Here is a 23,762-nt window from a genome sequence, read left to right on the forward strand (position 1 = left end):
TCATATACACGCCGCTCACAGCCTAGCTACCCATTCTGAACTGAACTGAATCTCGGGAGTTGATAGGCTTGAAGTCATAAACAGCGCTGTGCTTCAAGCATTGCGAAAAGCTGTTGGCAAACGGAGGAAAGTGCGGTTTGAATGAATGCTTACGATCCAGCTGCTGCCTACCACCGCTCAGTCAGACTGCTCTATAAAATATCAAATCATAGATTTAATTATAATATAATAAACAAATCCGGAAACTATCATTTCAAAAACAAAATGTTTATTCTTTCAATGAAATACGGAACCGTTCCATATTTTATCTAACGGGTGGCAACCCTAAGTCTAAATATTGCTGTTACATTACACAACCTTAAATGTTATGTCATAATTATGTAAAATTCTGGCAAATGAATAACGGTCTTTGTTAGGAAGAAATGGTCTTCACACAGTTCGCATCGAGCCAGGCGACCCAAACTGCTGCATATACCCTGACTCTGCTTGCCCAGAACGCAAGAGAAGTGACACAGTTTCAGACACCGCATTGATTATATTCAACGCAGGACAAGCTAGTTCAACTAGCAATATCATCAACCATGTGTAGTTAACTAGTGATTATGTTAAGATGTATTGTTTTTTATAAGATAAGTTTAATGCTAGCTATCAACTGACCATGGCTCATTGCTGCCTGCACTTGCGTAACAGGTGATCAGCCTGCCACGTAGTCTCCTCGTGGATCGCAATATAATCGGCCAAAATCGGCGGCCAAAAATGCCGATTACCGATTGTTATGAAAACTTGAAATCCGCCCCAATTAATCGGCCATTCCGATTAATCGGTTGAGCTCTACAGGAGAGGACTCCTTTGCGAAAAACTGGAACACAACGATTGGTAGGCTAGCTTCCTAATTCATACACTAACTGACTAGGCTAAATTAATTTGTACTTGATGATTCATTCACACTTGTTTTTTCCAAAAGCCAAGTGTTTATTTGTTTTCTGATCGAACCAAATGCACAGGAGGGAGAGAAATCAAAAACCAACAGATAAATGAGTTTGACCTTGTTTCTACTACGTCCCTGTGTGCTTATCACAGTATCAACAGCATGGTATCATGGTATTAACATCAATTGAGGGCAGCAGCAACAGAGTAGTAGTGGAGTTAATCTCACCAGCAGCAGGAAACAGAGTAGTAGTGGAGTTAATCTCAACAGCAGCAGGAAAAAGAGTAGTAGTGGAGTTAATCTCAACAGCAGCAGGAAACAGAGTAGTAGTGGAGTTAATCTCACCAGCAGCAGGAAACAGAGTAGTAGTGGAGTTAATCTCACCAGCAGCAGGAAACAGAGTAGTAGTGGAGTTAATCTCACCAGCAGCAGGAAACAGAGTAGTAGTGGAGTTAATCTCAACAGCAGCAGGAAACAGAGTAGTAGTGGAGTTCATCTCAACAGCAGCAGGAAACAGAGTAGTAGTGGAGTTAATCTCACCAGCAGCAGGAAACAGAGTAGTAGTGGAGTTAATCTCAACAGCAGCAGGAAACAGAGTAGTAGTGGAGTTAATCTCACCAGCAGCAGGAAACAGAGTAGTAGTGGAGTTAATCTCACCAGCAGCAGGAAACAGAGTAGTAGTGGAGTTAATCTCAACAGCAGCAGGAAACAGAGTAGTAGTGGAGTTAATCTCACCAGCAGCAGGAAACAGAGTAGTAGTGGAGTTAATCTCAACAGCAGCAGGAAACAGAGTAGTAGTGGAGTTAATCTCACCAGCAGCAGCAAACAGAGTAGTAGTGGAGTTAATCTCACCAGCAGCAAACAGAGTAGTAGTGGAGTTAATCTCAACAGCAGCAGGAAACAGAGTAGTAGTGGAGTTAATCTCACCAGCAGCAAACAGAGTAGTAGTGGAGTTAATCTCACCAGCAGCAAACAGAGTAGTAGTGGAGTTAATCTCAACAGCAGCAGGAAACAGAGTAGTAGTAGTAGTAGTAGTACTCTAGTGAAGTTAATCCCTGTATATCAACATGGCCCTGACAGAACAGAACAGCATGTACTGCCATGATGACTCCCAATAAGTGTCTGTTTAGTCCAGACCCTTGTGGAACTGCATGATCCCAATGGTTTAGTGGGTTAAACCATGTTGCTGACAACACCAGGGTTGTGGGCTTGATTCCTGCATGGACCACATATACAAAGTGTATATTTGTTGACATAATATTTCTATGGTTCTGCCACTGTAACTGCATGGTCCCAAAAGATCAGTGGGTTTGACCGTGGCACTGGCAACACCAGGGCCACATTCAGTAAGCAAACATGGAACAAATGTCAGATGTTATAGCCATTTCCTGCTGCTATTGAGATTAACTCCACTACTACTGCCATGATTCAATCGATTACTACTGCCATGATTTCCTCCACTGCTACTGACATGATTCCCTCCATTACTACTGCCATGATTCCCTCCACTGCTACTGCCATGATTCCCTCCACTACTACTGACATGATTCCCTCCGCTACATTTACATTTACATTTAAGTCATTTAGCAGACGCTCTTATCCAGAGCGACTTACAAATTGGTGCATTCACCTTAAGATATCCAGTGGAACAACCACTTTACAATAGTGCATCTAAATCTTTTGGGGGGGGGGGGGGGTAGAAGGATTACTTTATCCTATCCCAGGTATTCCTTAAAGAGGTGGGGTTTCAGGTGTCTCCGGAAGGTGGTGATTGACTCCGCTGTCCTGGCGTCGTGAGGGAGCTTGTTCCACCATTGGGGTGCCAGAGCAGCGAACAGTTTTGACTGGGCTGAGCGGGAGCTGTGCTTCCTCAGAGGTAGGGAGGCGAGCAGGCCAGAGGTGGATGAACGCAGTGCCCTTGTTTGGGTGTAGGGCCTGATCAGAGCCTGAAGGTACGGAGGTGCCGTTCCCCTCACAGCTCCGTAGGCAAACACCATGGACTTGTAGCGGATGCGAGCTTCAACTGGAAGCCAGTGGAGAGAGCGGAGGAGCGGGGTGACGTGAGAGAACTTGGGAAGGTTGAACACCAGACGGGCTGCGGCGTTCTGGATGAGTTGTAGGGGTTTAATGGCACAGGCAGGGAGCCCAGCCAACAGCGAGTTGCAGTAATCCAGACGGGAGATGACAAGTGCCTGGACTAGGACCTGCGCCGCTTCCTGTGTGAGGCAGGGTCGTACTCTGCGAATGTTGTAGAGCATGAACCTACAGGATCGGGTCACCGCCTTGATGTTAGTGGAGAACGACAGGGTGTTGTCCAGGGTCACGCCAAGGTTCTTAGCACTCTGGGAGGAGGACACAAGGGAGTTGTCAACCGTGATGGCGAGATCATGGAACGGGCAGTCCTTCCCTGGGAGGAGGAGCAGCTCCGTCTTGCCGAGGTTCAGCTTACTCTGTCTTGCTACTACTGCCATGACTTCCTCCACTACTACTGACATGATTCCCTCCACTACAACTGATATGATTCCCTCCACTACTACTGCCATGATTCCATCCACTGCTACTGCCATGATTCCCTCCACTACTAATGACATGATTCCCTCCACTACTACTGACATGATTCCCTCCACTACTACTGACATGATTCCCTCCACTACTACTGACATGATTCCCTCCACTACTACTGACATGATTCCCTCCACTACTACTGCCATGATTCCCTCCACTACTACTGACATGATTCCCTCCACTACTCCTGACATGATTCCCTCCACTACTACTGACATGATTCCCTCCACTACTAATGACTTGATTCCCTCCACTACTAATGACTTGATTCCCTCCACTACTAATGACTTGATTCCCTCCACTACTACTAACATGATTCCCTCCACTACTAATGACTTGATTCCCTCCACTACTAATGACTTGATTCCCTCCACTACTAATGACTTGATTCCCTCCACTACTAATGACATGATTCCCTCCACTACTAATGACTTGATTCCCTCCACTACTAATGACATGATTCCCTCCATTACTACTCACATGATTCCCTCCACTACTACTGACATGATTCCCTCCACTACTACTGACATGATTCCCTCCATTACTACTCACATGATTCCCTCCACTACTACTGACATGATTCCCTCCACTACTACTGACATGATTCCCTCCACTACTAATGACATGATTCCCTCCACTACTACTACCATGATTCCCTCCATTACTACTGACATGATTCCCTCCACTACTACTGACATGATTCCCTCCATTACTACTCACATGATTCCCTCCACTACTACTGACATGATTCCCTCCACTACTACTGACATGATTCCCTCCATTACTACTCACATGATTCCCTCCACTACTACTGACATGATTCCCTCCACTACTACTGACATGATTCCCTCCACTACTACTGACATGATTCCCTCCACTACTACTGACATGATTCCCTCCACTACTACTGACATGATTCCCTCCACTACTACTGACATGATTCCCTCCACTACTAATGACATGATTCCCTCCACTACTACTGACATGATTCCCTATCCTACATGTCAGAAAGGTTTGTTATCTAAAGTTGTACCCTTGCTTAACAAACCCCGTGGTTGTGGGTTTGTTTCCCGGATGAACCACATATAGCTTACTAAAAAATACAAGTTACTGTCGAGATGTTGACACCTCTGTACAGTAAATCACTTTTAATAAAATTGTCTGCTAAACAACCATGGGGAAGCCAGGTTAATTCACTCACTGAGGGAAAATACAGTATAGGCAATGGAGACGTAATTATGGAAATGAGCTACTTGTATGTCCTGCAGTGGAGAGTCCTCTGGGTGAATGCAGTGGAGAGTCCTCTGGGTGAATGCAGTGGAGAGTCCTCTGGGTGAATGCAGTGGAGAGTCCTCTGGGTGAATGCAGTGGAGTCCTCTGGGTGAATGCAGTGGAGAGTCCTCTGGGTGAATGCAGTGGAGAGTCCTCTGGGTGAATGCAGTGGAGAGTCCTCTGGGTGAATGCAGTGGAGAGTCTATTGACTGACACAGACCTGTTGTGTGGGTGGGTGGTGGCTTACTATAGCTCTGTGGATGGTCTTAGCCATCATCAAAAGGTCTGCATCCAAAATGGCACACTATTCCCTATATAATGTCCTACTTTTGACCAGGGCCTATAGTTTGTATTTTGTTAGTCCCGTTGAGATCAAGTCTCGTTCGCCATAAAGACCTGGGCCCCGTATCAATAAAGTGTCTCAGAGTCGGAGTGCAGATCTAGGATCAGTTCATACACACGGCCCCTGGCCAGAGAATTTGCCTAGCTGCTCGTTGAGGGGTCCTGTTGACTAGGCCATTTGCCATGACAGTTTGCTAAGGAGCGCTGTTAGGCCAGTGCCAGAGCCACTTGGTACTGAAGCCAAGTGTTGGTTGTTGGAGAGGTGACGATGGCATTGATTTGTCAGGCGCTGGGGTTTGATGCAGGTCCAGTGCGGCTGATGAGGCGTCAGTGGATTAACACCTAGGGCTGCCTCCGCTTGTTTGTGTCCGTGGATCTCAGTAGTCAATACGCGCTCCACGTCATTACCACTCCAACACTCAGTTGTTGTCAATACGTTTCCAGTATGAGATGATAACTGTCACAAAACTGTTGTTTTATAAAAATGTAGCAATGTCACATAGATCATTTCATTTTAAACAAAGCCTTTTTCATTCAAATAGGCCGATTTATTTTTTTTTCTTCTTTCTTCTTCTTCTCCAAAGTGAAGTAAATCGATTACTAAGGTCCGTTCAAATATTCAAATAATCGAATAACCGTGATCATCCCTAACGGTGATGATGCCACCGTGTAGGAGGCTGTTGGATCGATGGTGGTGGTGATGCGTGGTCCTCTTCCCCTACAACCGTCAGAACATCCCTGGTAAGAAAAGGACTGCTGTGTTAGAGCAACCCAGGCCTATTTCAGGTCCCTGTCTGTCTCTGCAGAGGTGCGTTTATTAAAGGCACTATGAGTCATGCATGATTAACAAATCAAAAATAAAGCCCCAAATAGCATCATCAACAACCACATAAGTACTGTGAGGTTCCTCTCTCTCTCTGATTTCTCCAAGACTTCTGCTTGTTCAGCTTATCATATCCTTACGATGTCCTGCCTACTCAAGACTGTTTTATCCCTGACTGCATCACATTTCAATGTGGGGAAGGTGACATTGGATGGAAACGTCGTGGCCGGGGGTGGAATTTAGTGACAGCACGTCATTGACTCGGACTAATTCCAATGTTAATTTGCTTTGGTTGTTGGCAGTGGCTGGCGAGGGCGCCATTTCGGACACACCTCTCATCAGACCCAGTTGGCACATGGCCGTCGACGCCATTGGCTACGTCTGTGAGACCACCTGCTGAACACAATCATCTCTATCTTTACCCTCACTGGAGGCAAGGCCATCTGCAAACGAGATGTTGTCCTTCACAAGGAGTAGCACTGGAAAATTGCTTTGGATTCAAGCCGCTTCTCTCTCTCTCTCTCTCTCTCTCTCTCTCTCTCTTCTCTCTCTTTTCTCTCTTTTTCTCTCTTTTTCTCTCTTTTTCTCTCTTCTCTCTCTCTCTCTCTCTCTCTCTCTCTCTCTCTCTCTCTCTCTCTTTCTCTGTAGGCTAGAGAGGACTCATTGTTTCAGGAGCTCTGCAACCAAGACTTCATTCATCTTGGCAGGAGATGGAGTGGTTGAAGATGTGAACAGAGCTTTTTGTGGATTTAACTTCAACTGTTTGTATCACGCTGATCGTTTTATTTCTCGTGCTGTGCTCGGGGCTAGGTGCAGAGATCCACTGTGTCATAATGAAGAGATGGGATTGGGGAATTGAGGTAGCTAGAAGAAGTGACGGGGGGTTGTTCTCTGACTATGCTGGATCATGTCTCTTGCAGTATGACATAGTACCAGCATGAGAGAGAGAGAGAGAGAGGAGAGAGAGAGAGAAAAAGGGGAGAGAGAGAGAGAGAGAGAAAAAGGGGAGAGAGAGAGAGAGAGAGAGAGAGAGAGAGAGAGAGAGAGAGAGAGAAAAAGAGAGAGACAGAGAGAGAGAGAGAGAGAGAGGAGAGAGAGAGAGAGAGAGAGAGAGAAAAGAGAGAGACAGAGAGAGAGAGAGAGAGAGAGAGAAAAAAAGAGAGAGAGAGAGAGAGAGAGAGAGAGAGAGAGAGAGAGAGAGAAAAAAGAGAGAGAGAGAGAGATGTGTGAGATGTGGAAGGTAGGGATGGGTGTGGTAGACACAACAACACCAGTCACATTTCTGTGAGAGATTCTGGAACAGGACAAAGGCTGACAGTGAAAACACAAACCAGCTACAAATGGCCAGGCAGCTCTGCAAAACTAGGGCTGCATGGCACCCTCTTCCCTTTATGGTACATTACTTTTGACCAGGGCCCATAGGCCTCTGGTCAAAAGTAGTGCACTATATGAATAGGGTGCCATGTGGGACGCACACTAGGTTAGGCTGAACCCAATCCACAGAGACGCCTCACTGGTTGGCTCCCATGCTGTTGTTTTTCACAAGTCAGCGATTTGTCGCCTAATGTGGGATATTTCCACGCCGTTTGTTGTTTCTTGCTCATTAAACATATTCATTAGCTGAGGTTGTGCTGGAGTTGCCACTCCTTCAGAAAATAGAGCTGATTGTAAGAGAGACAACTGTGCAACATTAAACTAATTACCCCAAACAGCCAGGTGAGTGTGTGTGTGTGTTTATGTGTGTGTGCGTGTGTGTGTTTGTAAAAAAGTGGTATTTCACACTTTGTCATTATCTGCGGTGGTGGTTGTGGTGTGTTTATGTGTGTGTGTGTGTGTGTGTGTGTGTGTGTGTGTGTAAAAAAACTATCATCCCAGTAATGTTCTCAGTCACGTCCTTCTTCTCCACACCTCTTCGCAGTGGCACGCTCACAGACTCTGTTGGAGCCGTGCTACATTCAACACCAGGGCCAGGCATAAAGCTGCTCTGACACAAGGCCCGTCCCAAACGACATTCTATTCCCTACACAGTGCTCTACTTTTGACCAAGGCCCATAAGGCTCTATGTACAGAATACGGCGCCATTTCGGAGACACCCACAGACGAGCCAAGAGAGGTGTGTGTGTGTGTGTGTGTGTGTGTGTGTGTGTGTGTGTGTGTGTGTGTGTGTGTGTGTGTGTGTGTGTGTGTGTGTGTGTGTGTGTGTGTGTGTGTGTGTGTGTGTGTGTGTGTGTGTGTGTGTGTGTCGAGAAGCCCTCTTGCAATGCTGAAACTAGCTCACCGTAAGGTGAAGCTGTAAAACAAGACTTTTCACTGTGGCAATAAAACATACAGTGAGCTCCAAAAGCTTTAGGACAGTGACAACTTTGTTGTTTTGTCTCTGAACTCCAGCTCTTTGGATTTTAAATGATACAATAACGATGCAGTTAAAGTACAGACTGTCAGCTTTAATTTGAATATATTGTCATCCATTTTGGGTGAACCGTTTAGAATTTACAGCACTTTTTGTACATAGTCCCTTCATTTTAAGGGACCAACAATATAGGGACAAATTCAGCTATGTGTATTAAAGTAGTCAAAAGTTTAGTATTTGGTCTCATATTCCTAGCACACTGTAACGTGCGTCGTATAGAGGGGACCAAAACGCAGCGTGTTGAGTGCTCATTATGATATTTATTAACTCAAAAATACTAAAGACAAAATAACAAAAGCAAATGATCAGAAATACAGTTCTGTCAGGTACAAAGACTAAACAGAAATAACTGCCCACAGAGGTGGAAAAAACCCCTACTGAAATATGATCTCCCATCAGAGGCATCGAGGACCAGCTGCCTCCAATTGGAGATCAACCCCCAAAAAAACAACATTGAAGTAGAAAAACTAGAACTTAAACATAGAAATAGAAAACATAGAAAAACACAAAACACCCCCTGTCATGCCCTGACCTACTCTACCATAGAAAATCACATCTTACTATGGTCAGGACGTGACACACACAATGATTACATCAAGATTGTGACTCTACACATTTGTTGGAAGCATATGCTGTTTGTTTTGGTTGTGCTTGTGGCCAAAAGAAATGAATGGTAAATAATGTATTGTGTCATTTTGTAGTGACTTTTATTGTAAATAAGAATAGAATATGTTTCTTAACACCTCTACCATGATTACGGATAATCCTGAATGGATCGTGAAAAATAATGAGTGAGAAAGTTAGATGCACAAGTATCATACCCCCAAAACTTGCTAACCTCTCACCATTACAATATATATATATATTGGATATTTTTGTGAGAACATAGGTGAGCAGTTTATTTATGTGTATGTATGTGTGTGTTTCAGCATGTGTGCGTGCGCACACAATGTTTACCCCTCTTCTCTTCTCTTCTCTTCTCTTCTCTGGTTCTTAATCTTCTGTCTAATCCACACTGCTCCGGGGCAGCCACGTTTCATAAGATTTAGCAGTAAGACGCAATTTTGGGAACTGGAAAATGGGTCATTCTATCCTTTTGGGTTTCAGGGGGATTTAAATAACAAAAAAAACCACAAAAAGCTCCAAATACCTCCACACTCTCACCAAATTTTCTCGGATTTCTCAGATACGTGCAAAGGTTCAATTGGTAGGCTACTCTCGAGTACAGGACATGTGCACACGCATGCATGCTCTTATGCACGTATGCACACACACATATACACACACACACACACACACACATATGACGTATGATCTTAATTTGATTACTCTTTTGTTGCTGAAAATGTTCCTGTGCAAACTTGTAGTATTTTGAGTTTGAAAAAGGATTCTAAAGTTTGTAATTTCGACATTGAAATTTCAGACTTGCTTTTCCTTGACGAAAAATGTATCAACCCCTATAAAAATGTCCATCAATTAAAATCCACATATTAATTCCAATTTCCTTTTGCTGCAGGATTATTTTTCTGCTGTAGAAAACTGTCTCAAATTAAGATCCTTCATCTGTATTGGCATTTGACATGGATTCACACACGTGCGAACGCACACACTCATACACATACTTTTATTTGATTTATTTCCCCTGTATTTAACCAGGTAGGCTAGTTGAGAACAAGTTCTCATTTGCAACTGCGACCTGGCCAAGATAAAGCGTAGCAGTTCGACATATACAACAACACAGAGTTACACATGGAATAAACAAAACATACAGTCAGTAATACAGTAGGGAAAAAAAAGTCTATATACAGTGTGTGCAAATGAGGTAAGATAAGGCAATAAATAGGCCATGGTGGTGAAGTAATATAGCAATAAAATATAATATAGCAATTAAACACTGGAATGGTAGATGTGCAGAAGATGAATGTGCAAGTAGAGATACTGAGGTGCAAAGGAGCAAGATAAATACAGTATGGGGATGAGGTAGTTGAATGGGCTGTTTACAAATTGGCTATGTACAGGTGCAGTGATCAGTGAGCTGCTCTGACAGCTGGTGCTTAAAGCTAGTGAGGGAGATATGAGTCTCCAGCTTCAGTGATTTTTGCAGTTCGTTCCAGTCATTGGCAGCAGAGAACTGGAAGGAAAGGCGGCCAAAGGATGAATTGGCTTTGGGGGTGACCACTGAGATATACCTGCTGGACCGTGTGCTACGAGTGGGTGCTGCTATGGTGACCAGTGAGCTGAGGTAAGGCGGAGCTTTACCTAGCAGAGACTTGTAGATGACCTGGAGCCAGTGGGTTTGGCGATGAGAGTGAAGCGAGGGTCAGCCAACGAGAGCGTACAGGTCGCAGTGGTGGGTAGTATATGGGGCTTTGGTGACAAAACGGATGGCACTGTGATAGACTGCATCCAATTTGTTGAGTTGAGTGTTGGAGGCTATTTTGTATATGACATCGCCAAAGTCGAGGATCGGTAGGATGGTCAGTTTTACGAGGGTATGTTTGGCAGCATGAGTGAAGGATGCTTTGTTGCGAAATAGGAAGCCGATTCTAGATTTAATTTTAGATTGGAGATGCTTAATGTGAGTCTGGAAGGAGAGTTTACAGTCTAACCAGACACCTAGGTATTTGTAGTTATCCACAAGTCAGAGCCGTCCAGAGTAGTGATGCTGGATGGGCGGGCAGGTGTGGGCAGTGATCGGTTGAAGAGCATGCATTTAGTTTTACTTGCATTTAAGAGCAGTTGGAGGCGTTCAGGAGAGTTGTATGGCATTGAAGCTCGTCTGGAGGTTAGTTAACACAGTGTCCAACGAAGGGCCAGAAGTATACAGAATGGTGTCGTCTGCGTAGAGGTGGATCAGAGAATCACCAGCAGCAAGAGCGACATCATTGATGTATAGAGAGAAGAGATTCGGCCCGAGAATTGAACCCTGTGGCACCCCCATAGAGACTGCCAGAAGTCCGGACAACAGGCCCTCCGATTTGACACACTTGAGTCTGCCAATAAGAATGTGGTGATTGACAGAGTCGAAAGCCTTGGCCAGGTCAATAAATATGACTGCACAGTAATGTCTCTTATCGATGGCGGTTATGATATCATTTAGGACTTTGAGCGTGGCTGAGGTGCACCCATGACCAGCTCTGAAACCAGATTGCATAGCGGAGAAGGTACGGTGGGATTCAAAATTATCGGTAATCTGTTTGTTAACTTGGCTTTCGAAGACCTTAGAAAGACAGGGTAGGATAGATATAGGTCTGTAGCAGTTTGGGTCTAGAGTGTCCGCGGCAGCTTTCCAACCTTTGGGAATCTCAGACGACACAAATGAGAGGTTGAACAGGCTAGTGATAGGGGTTACAACAATTTCGGCTGATCATTTTAGAAAGAGAGGGTCCAGATTGTCTAGCCCGGCTGATTTTGCCGCTCTTTCAGAACATCAGCTATCTGCATTTGGGTGAAGGAGAAATCGGGGAGGCTTGGGCGAGTTGCTGTGGGGAGTGCAGGGCTGTTGACCGGGGTAGGGGTAGCCAGGTGGAAAGCATGGCCAGCCGTAGAATAATGCTTATTGAAATTCTCAATTATAGTTGATTTATCGGTGGTGACAGTGTTTCCTAGCCTCAGTGCAGTGGGCAGCTGGGAGGAGGTGCTCTTATTCTCCATGGACTTTACAGTGTCCCAGAACATTTTTGAGTTTGTGCTACAGGATGCAATTTTATGCTTGAAAAAGCTAGCCTTAGCTTTCCTAACTGCCTGTGAATATTTGTTCCTAACTTCCCTGAAAAGTTGCAAATCACGGGGGCTATTCGATGCTAATGCAGAACGCCACAGGATGTTTTTGTGCTGGTCAAGGGCAGTCAGGTCTGGAGAGAACCAAGGACTATATCTGTTCCTGGTTCTAAATAGGCATGCATACACACACTCTTTGCTTGCAGCGTAGAGATGAGAGAGTAAAGAGTAGGAGATGACAAGAAACCAGTATTTGAGCTGAGCACTTCTCCTCTCCTCCCTGAGCCAGAGCAGGGTAAACCCATCAAAGAGAAGACCCTGACTTATCTTGTTCCAAAGACCATCTTCTCCGACTACCCTCCACATTGGGCTCCCAAGTGACGCAGTGGTCTAAGACACTGCATCTCAGTGCAAGACGCGTCACTGCAGTACCTGGTTTGAATCCAGGCTTCATCACATCCGGCCTTGATTGGGAGTCCAATAGGGCGGTGCATAATTGGCCCCGCGTCGTCCGGGTTTGGCCGGGGTAGGCCGTCATTGTAAATAAGAATTTGTTCTTCACTGACCTAGTTAAATAAAAGTAAAATAAAATTTAAAAAATCCCAATCCTCAGTGGCCCTACAGCAGTAGGTGTGTGTCTTCTCTCTCCTCTCTACAGCACTCTCAGTAGAGTGAAATAGTGAGGGTTACTCCCGTTCAGGGCTGATTGTTCCCCATCTCGCTCTCTCTGTTTCTAATCCTCTCCTCTGCCACCAAGCCCATCAGGCCAACAACCTGGCGAGGACACACACACGAACACGCACGAACACTCTCTCTCTCTCTCTCTCTCTCTCTCTCTCTCTCTCTCTCTCTCTCTCTCTCTCTCTCTCACTCTCTTCCGTCCTCTGAAAGTAATGGCCAATTTTCAGTTCACGATTTGAGTATGAATTCATCTCTTGAACTGATTGGATTAGAATGGCATGAACCAAATTCCCTCTCGGTGTTGTTTCTCAGTGTTTCTCACACCATAGTTGCCCATTCCCAGTTGTTAGAATATTACTGTCTGCTCTTTTCATTAGTTCGCAAACACAAACATGATCCATTTTGGCCTGTGTTCAATTAAAGGAACCTAAATTACAAACTGATATGATGGTTCCTTCCCCCATAAGCAGTCTATGGACACGGTAAGATAGCAATCCATGCTTTGGTTTTGTTTACCTGGCCACTGTCTCCCATGAATGAATCACGACACTTCAGAGTGAAGGGCCTAATGATGCTAATCACACTGACCTGTTCCCACTTGTGAGTGGCTCCTTGCTATTTTGAAGCAGCTTTGCCTTTATGACCATTCTCTGTCTGTTGGTCTTTGACTCTATGTGTTTCTATTTCTGTTTGTTTACTCGTTGTTTGTTTACTTGTGGTTGCTTTAAGGAAGGGCTGTGGGGCCGAGACAAGTGCTTACCTGCTAGACAGAGCTCAGGTTCTCTCTCTCTTTATCTATCGCTCTCTCTCAGTCTCTCGCTCTTCTCACACACACACACACACACACACACACACACACACACACACACACACACACACACACACACACACACACACACACACACACACACACACACACACACACACACACACACACACACACACACACACACACACACACACATACGCGCACAATCTCTCTCTCTCTCTCTCTCGCTTTGTGCCTCTCTCCTCTACTCTTCTCCTCTCGCGTGGCTCGTTTGAACATGAGTTTGTAGCTCATTAGAAAAGTGGAATAGTAAATGATTTGGCTCACTGGGGCGCTCTGCTTCACTGTCAGACTCTCACACACACTCTCCTTCCCTCTCTCTCTCCCTTCCTCAGCGCAAGCCTGTGTGTGTGTGCGCATGTGTACTCAGTGTTTGTGACTGATAGGACTGTGGTGTGTGTGTGCATGTGTGTGTGTGTATGTGTGTGTGTGTGCATTTGTTTTCTCTACAATTTGCATCTTAGGTTACAATGTTTGAGAGGTGTAGATACAGATGTAGGATCTTAATTTGATCACTCTTTTGTTGCTGAGAATTTTCCTTCATAGCAGGAAATCCAAACTTGTTGTGTTCGAGATTTAAAAATGCTTCTAAAGTTTGTAATTTCCACTTTAACCTGTTATGGATAGGGGGCAGTATTTTCACGGCCGGATAAAAAACGTACCCGATTTAATCTGATTATTACTCCTGCCCAGAAACTAGAATATGCATATAGCTTTGGATAGAAAACACTCCAAAGTTTCTAAAACTGTTTGAATGGTGTCTGTGAGTATAACAGAACTCATTTGGCAGGCAAAAACCTGAGAAGATTCCTTACAGGAAGTGCCCTCTCTGACAAGATCTTGTTCTTCTTGTCTCTGTTTATTGAAGACTTAGGATCTTTGCTGTAACGTGACACTTCCTACGGCTCCCATAGGCTCTCAGAGCCCGGGAAAAAGCTGAATGATATCGAGGCAGCCCCAGGCTGAAACACATTTGCGCGTTTGGCAAGTGGTCTATCAGCGGACAATGGGACTCATGCTCGTGCACGAGACGACACCATGTTTTTATTCTATCGTCTTTGAATGGATACAACGACTCCCGGTCGGAATATTATCGCTTTTTTACGAGAAAATCCATTTAAATAGATTTTAAACAGCGGTTGACATGCTTCGAAGTACGGTAATGGAATATTTCAAATTTTTTTGTCACGAAATGCGTCGTGCTCGTAACCCTTCTTTACCATTCGGATAGTGTCTTGAACGCACGAACAAAACGCCGCTGTTTGGATATAACTATGGATTATTTGGGACCAAACCAACATTTGTTATTGAAGTAGAAGTCCTGGGAGTGCATTCTGACGAAGACACCAAAGGTAATAACATTTTTCTTATAGTAAATCTGACTTTGGTCAGGGCTAAACTTGGTCGGTGTCTAAATGGCTAGCCGTGATGGCTGGGCTATCTACTGAGAATATTGCAAAATGTGCTTTCACCGAAAAGCTATTTTAAAATCGGACATATCGAGTGCATAGAGGAGTTCTGTATCTATAATTCTTAAAATAATTGTTATGTTTTTTGTGAACGTTTATCGTGAGTAATTTAGTAAATTCACCGGAAGTTTGCGGGGGTATGCTAGTTCTGAACGTCACATGCTAATGTAAAAAAGCTGGTTTTTGATATAAATATGAACTTGATTGAACAAAACATGCATGCATTGTATAACATAATGTCCTAGGGTTGTCATCTGATGAAGATCATCAAAGGTTAGTGCTGCATTTAGCTGTGGTTTTGTTTTTTGTGACATTATATGCTAGCTTGAAAAATGGGTGTCTGCTGACATAATCTAATGTTTTGCTTTCGCTGTAAAGCCTTTTGGAAATCGGACAGTGTGGTTAGATTAACGAGAGTCTTGTCTTTAAAATGCTGTAAAATAGTCATATGTTTGAAAAATTGAAGTTTTCGGATTTTAGAGGAGTTTGTTTTTTGCGCCACGCCCATCATTGGATATTGGAGCAGGTGTTCCGCTAGCGGAATGTCTAGATGTAAGAGGTTAAAGGGTAAATTGTATCAACCCGAAAACCTCCTGCAAAAAAATCCATTAATTCGAGTCTGCATAATAATTCTCATTTCCTGTTGCTGCAGGATTATTTTCCTGCTGTAGTAAACTGCCTCAAATTAAGATCCTACATCTGTGTTGGGAAATTGAGGGTTGCATTACCGTAAATTCCGGACTATAAGCCGCAACTTTTTTCCCAGGCTTTGAACCTCGCGGCTTAACAATGACACGGCTGATATATGGATTTTTCCTGCTTTAAATTTTTTTCTCTCCAAAAAAACACATTCTGTGACGTGCTCAGTTTTTTGGCGGCATGAAGCTTTCATTAGACCAATGAAATTGCCGAACGGGTTAAGGTCAAACAACTTTTTTGTTTACTGTTTAGATTAAATCGAGCGCTCTCAAACTTCCCATCATTCTGATTACGGTAGTCATTTTGTCACCCTCATCATAGCAATTACAAGCCGTGTTTCGTTAAAGCCTATTTATTTTTGTTACAAGCCGTGTTTCGTTAAAGCCTATTTATTTTTGTTACAAGCCGTGTTTCGTTAAAGCCTGTGTAAAGTTCATTTGTTTCAATGTACCGGTAGGCACCTGCGGCTTATAGACATGTGCGGCTTATTTATGTTCAAAATATATATATTTTTTTAATTCAGTGGGTGCGGCTTATAGTCAGGTGCGCTTAATAGTCCGGAAATTGCGGTACATTTGAAATGTTATATCCACATAACCATCAATAACCATTACTGCCTATGACCAACTGCAATTTCACAATCTTCCATCTGCAGATATGTTTAAAGATTTTTTCTGTGATTTGTGAGTCAGCCAAGGCAATTCAAGAGGAAAACATGTTTGCTCTACAATATGCATCTTAGCTTACAATGTTTAAGAGGTGTAGATATTGGGTGAATTAAGGGTTACATTACATTGGAAATGTTATATCCACATAACCATCCATAAAAATAACTGGCTATAACCATCAGATGGAATTTCACACTCTTCCCTCTGCAGATATTTTTCAAGATATTTCCTGTGAGTCAGCCAAGACAATTCAAGAGAAAATATGCTTCGCTCCTTCTTGGCTCGTTCTTTTGCTGTCAACACCTGCTGTTTGTGTGAACAATACTCCTCAGTTTTTGAATATCACAAAAGCACGGCAGTGGTTAGCCATCTTGGCAGCGAGAGAGAGAGAGAGAGAGTGAGAGGGTGGGTGTACCGAAGAGAGAGAGACAAACAGAGAAAGAGAGAAAGAGATTGAGAGAGACAGAGCGTATACAAAGAGCTGGCTTGGAAGTCGGAACAATAATAACAAATGTGTTGTATTGAAGACATTTCAGCGTTTCAGCCATCTTGGCAGCGTGTAGCCTTCATCTGATAACAGCAAGGCATTATGTGAATACATCCACTGACGGGGCGTTGTTTGTGACATTACAGTGGCATAATCCACTGCCAACAATGATCTACGTCACATCAGTTGCCAGCAGGACATTCTCTAGGCCTGTTCTCTGTGGGGAGAATGTGTGTGTGTGTGTGTGTGTGTGTGTGTGTGTGTGTGTGTGTGTGTGTGTGTGTGTGTGTGTGTGTGTGTGTGTGTGTGTGTGTGTGTGTGTGTGTGTGCATGCGTGTGTAACATGCAGGCTCTCTTCTCATGAGCATCATAATTATTCTCTCTCGACCATGGCATAAATGATTAGCAGCTTCAGTGACAATAGGCTTTGAAATTCACATCCTAACCCCCAACAGTTGTCATTATCTTCCTTCTCCTACTGTTGTTGTCTTCAGAGCTGAAACTGAAATATTATTGTTTAGAAAAGGTGGAGGTTGGCCGCTTTTATACTGTTGGTGTGTGTGTGTGGGGGTGAGGGCAGAGACAAAATATACTGAACAAAAATATAAACGCAACATGTACAGTGTTGGTCCCGTGTTTCATGAGCTGAAATAAAAGATCCCAGAAATGTTCCATACGCACGAAAAGCTTATTTCTCTCAAATTTTGGGCACAAATTTCTTTACATCCATTTTAGAGAGCATTTCTACTTTGCCAAGATAATCCATCCTCCTGACAGGTGTGGCATATCAAGCAGCTGATTAAACAGCATTACCATTAGACAGGTGCACCTTGTGCTGGGGACAATAAAAGGCCACGCTAAAATGTGCAGTTTTGTCACACAACACAATGCCACAGATGTCTCAAGTTTTGAGGGAGTGTGCAATTGGCATGCTGACTGCAGGAATGTCCACCAGAGCAGATAATTGTATGTTCATTTATCTACCATAACCTGCCTCTAATGTTGTTTTAGAGAATTTGGCTGTATGTCCAACCGGCCTCACCACCACATACCACGTGTAACCATGCCAGCCTAGGACCTCCACATCCGGTTTCTTCACCTGCGGGATCGTCTGAGACCAGCTACCCGGACAGCTGATGAAACTGAGGATTATTGCTGTCTGTAATAATGCCCTTTTTTAGGGAAAACCCCATTTTGATTGGCTGGGCCTGGCTCCCTAGATGGTGGCCCTGGCTCCCAGGTAGGTGGGCCTATGGCCTCCCAGGCCCACCCATGGCTGTGCCCCTACCAGTCATGTGAAATCCATAGATTAGGGCCTCATTAATTTATATCATTTGACTGATTTCCGTATATTAACTGTAACTAAGTAAAATCGTTGAAATTGTTGCATGTTGAGTTGATACGTTTGTTCAGTATACATCCTTAGTTCACCTGAACCACTTCAATATCCTTAGTTTAGCATAACACTATCTCTACCCTTTGTTCCACTTCATACCTTCTCATACATCCTCATAGCAACCTCTTCCATTACTTAATACAGACCTCATAGTCAAGCGTTACATATGACTTCAAAGTAACACATTGTGTAGCCTAGGTTGTGCGTCCGAAATGACACCCTGTTTCCTATATAGTGCGCTACTTTTAACCAGATCCAGGGTCCTGGTCAAAAGTAAAGCACTATATATGGAATAAAGTGCCATTTGGGACGGATCCATCGACAAGCTCCACTCTCTTTCGCTGTTGCCATGGCGTCAACAGTTGCGTGAGCTACAGGTGTTGGCACTTTTCTCCTTCTCTCCTTTCTTCCTCTCCTCCTCTCCTTTCTTCCTCTCCTCCGGGGTATTTCTGGAGAGAAGAGAAGGGAATACGCCCCCTTGACATTTCCTAAGTGTCCAAAGCCGTTAGTAATTCCACAGAAGGTTATACGATTATTGTTCGTTGTCTTCCACTGTCTTAAGTTGTACTTGAACGTGTCTATCTGTATGAAATGGTACCGCCCGCGGGAAGAGAGAGGGGAGCTGAGGACAAGGTTCGAGTGATGTCTGTTAAGTAGCAAGTAGAATGCGTGTGCTATAATGCAATGCTACTTCCACATGGGTATTTTCTTTCCCGGTGTATTTTCATAGTTGATCAATGACATAGTTTGCAATTAGAGGCATTTGTCACTCCGTTTCGGCTGCCAGCGGACTTTAATTGGGAGATCTAGTCAGGGGAAAATACATTTCTGGTCTTATCGTTTGTTCTCTATTTCTTATTTTCTCTTGCATGTGGGGTTCCCTGTACTATCAATTACGACATGGGTTGGTCTGAGCTAGTAGAGAACTGGGGGGACCATTTAATGCGACCCCCCCCCCCCAAAAAAAAAACGGATATCTTCGCGGGTGCGTGGACATCGACCGTAAAGGGAAAAGTCGTCTGGAGGAGCGATTGCATTAATTTGCTCTAAGTTAGCTTCACCTAATGAACCTCTCCCCGGCTGTAAACATACATTGCTTCTGATGTTTGTTCCACAAATGTCAGTGAATGTCAGAGAAATGTCAGCGAGGGCACACTTTACTCTGCTGTACGTGTGTGTGTGTGTGTGTGTGTGTGTGTGTGTGTGTGTGTGTGTGTGTGTGTGTGTGTGTGTGTGTGTGTGTGTGTGTGTGTGTGTGTGTGTGTGTGTGTGTGTGTGTGTGTGTGTGTGTGTGTGTGTGTCCGTGCGACTCTGCCTGTGTGTGTGGGCAGTCTGTCTGAACTCCTCCTCACTGCAAAGGACACATATTTTTGGGTTTAATTCCAGGAGTTTGTAAAGGCCTACAGGTATTTTGGGCAATTCCTATGACATTTCAAAATACACGCTTTACTTCCATGACCATTCTTTCTGTGTGGGAAGAGCCACTCAATTTGGCTTCTTACAATGCATATTATACAATGTGTTTCTTGTTCATGTGATACTGTTTGAAATATTCGTAATTCAGGCTAGTAGGCAAGATTTTGTCTTTGCAGGTGTAGACTTCATGTAGAGCATATTTAGCTACTATAGAAGAGAATGAGAGCTTAATGCTAGCCTGTCTTCCCAGAGGCTTTATTCACCCCCAGCCTTGTTTTAGAAGCCCTTAGTCCAGAACTGTCAATTTCCCTCAACCCCCCAGACATAGGCACTGGACCCCCGCCCACATGCCCCAGCTGGCAACATTGGACTGGAGTGTTGCTTAGCTTCACGTCCCCATGGCAATGGCAGCCCTCCTCCCTCCTCTGCCCCTCTCCATCCTTCTGCTGTGGACTCTATCGACCCCAAATAACCCCAGTGAGTCAGATCCCCCCCTACTGACAATAGTATAGTCTATAGGAGGAGGCCCCTACACAAGCATATGTCAGGGTTTAGACTTGCCTCAGTGTGTGTGTGTGTGAGTGTGTGTGTGTGTGTGCGCACGGCCACATCTGTGTGTAGCGTGGTAGTACTCATCGAAATTATAGGTATCTAATTTGTTAATAGAACCGATTTGAATTAGACTTAATTTAAATATGAGTGGTACTTCTCACCTCAGCTATATACTCCTAAGGGTTTTTTCAATGGTGATCATTGGAATTCCACTTAGTTCCGTACTTTTCAACTCACCTCAGTCAAACTTCTCTCTCTCTCTCTCTCTCTCTCTCTCATATTTCCAAATGGATCCCTGCCTGTATCTCCGCCTCAGTTTCCTGCCTTAATCAGAGACTCACCTGCATATATTAGCTCTGTTCTTCAAAGCCACTGCTCAAGCTTTGTACCCACATATGTTTTTAGTAATCAGAATCCCACTCGCTCGCTCTCGGTCCCACCGAAAGGAATGATAGAGACTGAGAGACAAATCTAGGCCAACACACTCTTCTGAATGACAATCAGGTTTGAAGGCAGTAGGCAAAACAGTGCGAGGTGTCCCTGAATCACATTCAAGCCTTAATAAAACACTTCAACACAACACCACTAAAGAATCTCAGTACAGACTCTTCCATTCTAGTTAACGTGGAGGTGTCTTTACTGTGAATCTTTAACCGCTGAGGGTGGAGTTCACAGGAGGTTGGTGGCAACTTAATTGGGGAGAATAGGCTCGTGGTAATGAAGTGGAATGGTATCAAATAGATCAAATACATGGCTCCGTTCCAGACATTATTATGAGCTGTCCTCCCCTCAGCAGCCTCCACGGGGGGAGATGTGAGTGGTGTAGTTGTCCTTTAATGCAATCAGTGGGCTTTTGCCTGATTTCTTTTGTCATTTACATGTATTTTTTTCACTAAAGTAGTGCACTGGCCCTTTACTTGTGTTAGTGGACTGACATGGACCTCTGTAATGTGGGAGGAAAAAAACTTTTTTTTCAGCGTCTTGCTTTTGTCAAAAATAGGTAGTTGTATAATTAACAACAGTATCTTGCAGGATTCAATAGTTTGGATTTGTACCTTTCTCTGCGATCGTCATTCTAATGGAATCCAGAAAGAACAAAACCCTGTCCTCAAATATTTATATCAAAAGGTGCAAAATGATGGTCAAAGACACTAAACCTAAACATCAAATAAAAAAAGTGGGACAAAATCCCTCTTGAGATGTGTGCAAACCTGGTGGCCAACTGCAAGAAACGTCTGACCTCTGTGATTGCCAACAAGTCATGTTTTGCAGAGGGGTCAAATACTTATTTCCCTCATTAAAATGAAAATCAATTTATAGCATTTTTGACATGTGTTTTTCTGGATTTTTTGTTGTTGTTATTCTGTCTCTCACTGTTCAAATAAACCTACCATTAAAATTATAGACTGATCATTTCTTTGTCAGTGGGCAAACGTACAAAATCAGCAGGGGATCAAATACTTTTTTCCCCTCACTGTGAAATGGAAAAAGGAATGAATAGACCATTTCTGTTTTCACATAGATATAAAATCAATTTGCAAAGTATCTCAAACTGGAAAACATATGTCAAGCAAGGGTTTTTTATATTCCACAGATATCAGATTAACTGTTTTGAAAAGATAATTATCAGACTGTTATAAGTGCTGGTAAACACTCAAATACATTTAGTTTAAATGTTTTCACAAAAGGTATTGCACTGGGCCTACTAGTCCTGGATTAGTGGAACGATTTAGACGTCTTCAGCACTAGCAATTATTTTTGCTAAATCGCAGCACCCCCAACCCAAAACGACTTCCCACGGCTATGGCAGAGACTCTCTGGTCCATGCCCAGGTTTGCAGATATAGGAAGAAGTTTAAAGTCTCATTGTTTCCCCAGTTTTGATACTTATAGGCTGAACCAGGGTAGAGTTGATATGCTTGTCTTTCAAGTGTGTTTTGAGGCGCTTGCCACCATCCCACTAGTCTCCTCTGTCTGAAATAGTTTTATGTCTCTCCCCGTCAAAAAGGAAACGTAAAGCTCTAAAGCGAAGCCACCAAACTCCTCCATTAAGTTTCCCACTCTCTAATCCATCCCTCTTTCAAATTGATGTTGATGGTGCATGAAGTGTCGCTGCCTAGGAATAGAGGGAGACATAAACGGGGCATTCTTTGAAAAATGCCTCGCCGCTGAAATAACAACATCTGTTTTGCCTCTAACCAAATAAGTGTGTTTTTCTAACTCGTCTCTCTGTTTGTTCCTCCGCCAGAGACAATGACCACCGCTACGTCCCCCATCCTGTTGAAATGGGACCCCAAGAGTCTGGAGATCCGCACCCTGACCGTGGAGCGGCTGCTGGAGCCCCTGGTCACACAGGTAGGGACACATAGCTTTTAGCAGAGGCTTTAGCTCACCAGGCTAACAGAGTTGTTGGGGGTAACGCAGGTGGTTCAGCGGACCGCGATCACATGACGAGTAACCGTGCTGCCTAAACTGTAGCCTGGGCTTCACCTGTCTTGCGGTGCGCCCGAAGACCTTGGTGTAAACCCAGCTGGTCACTTACTCACTGGTTATAGCTAGCGACAAGGTAGGACGCTTTCTGGTTTTACTGGTAATAAAGTCACTGGTTATAAAATCTAAGCTATACTGGGGTTGGACCAACCGAGTCATCTGGCTAGTGAGAGACAGTTTTATCAGAGGTGGTCCCGCGAACCACGATCTTGTGATGAGTAACCTTGCCTGGGCTGCTGCCTGGGCTGCTGCCTAGGATTTAGCTCGTTGGGCTAACGCAGTCTTGTGATGAGTAACCTTGCCTGGGCTGCTGCCTGGGCTGCTGCCTGGGATTTAGCTCGTTGGGCTAACGCAGTCTTGTGATGAGTAACCTTGCCTGGGCTGCTGCCTGGGCTGCTGCCTAGGCTGCTGCCTAGGCTTTAGCTCGTTGGGCTAACGCAGTCTTGTGATGAGTAACCTTGCCTGGGCTGCTGCCTGGGCTGCTGCCTGGGATTTAGCTCGTTGGGCTAACGCAGTCTTGTGATGAGTAACCTTGCCTGGGCTGCTGCCTAGGCTTTAGCTCGTTGGGCTAACAGTCTTGTGGTGCACAGGAGACTTGGGATCAAACCCAGCCGAACTCACACTCGCTGGTTATAGCTGACAACAAAGCTGACAACATGCTGGAATGACTAGCAGAGAGACTAGCAGGCAAAGAGATTCTGTATGGAAAAGGCTTCAAAAGATAGAAGTTTTTCTTTCCATAGAGGCATTCCCCAGAAACTAGCGTGCTTAGCAACCGCTTCTCTAAGACAGCTTTGATAAACCTGCCGCTTCAGGGCAGGTAGCAGCACACACACACACGCACACACACACACACACATACACACATACACACACTGTCCGTATCGGTTTTGAAAATGCTAGGCTTACTGTTTAGCATTATATTCTACAGCCCCTTTACTCCAGCTTCCCCTTGAGAGTTTTGGAGGTATCGATTCTACACTTCTTGCCAGCTTCGGTCTGCCCCATTGTATCGA

General features: G+C 44.2%; 1 protein-coding gene across 1 annotated transcript in view; it reads left to right on the top strand.

The window, feature by feature from the left end:
- The window catches only part of LOC115192023 (catenin alpha-2), a 661,748-nt gene that overhangs the window by 18,487 nt on the left and 619,499 nt on the right, over positions 1-23,762 (top strand). Inside the window, exon 2 of the mRNA XM_029750111.1 lies at positions 22,505-22,611. Within this exon, the coding sequence (XP_029605971.1) occupies positions 22,510-22,611 (102 nt within the window). The 5' untranslated portion in view covers positions 22,505-22,509. The remainder of the gene's footprint in view (positions 1-22,504; positions 22,612-23,762) is intronic.

Source organism: Salmo trutta, chromosome 4 (assembly GCF_901001165.1).
Source record: "Salmo trutta chromosome 4, fSalTru1.1, whole genome shotgun sequence".
NCBI lineage: Eukaryota > Metazoa > Chordata > Actinopteri > Salmoniformes > Salmonidae > Salmo > Salmo trutta.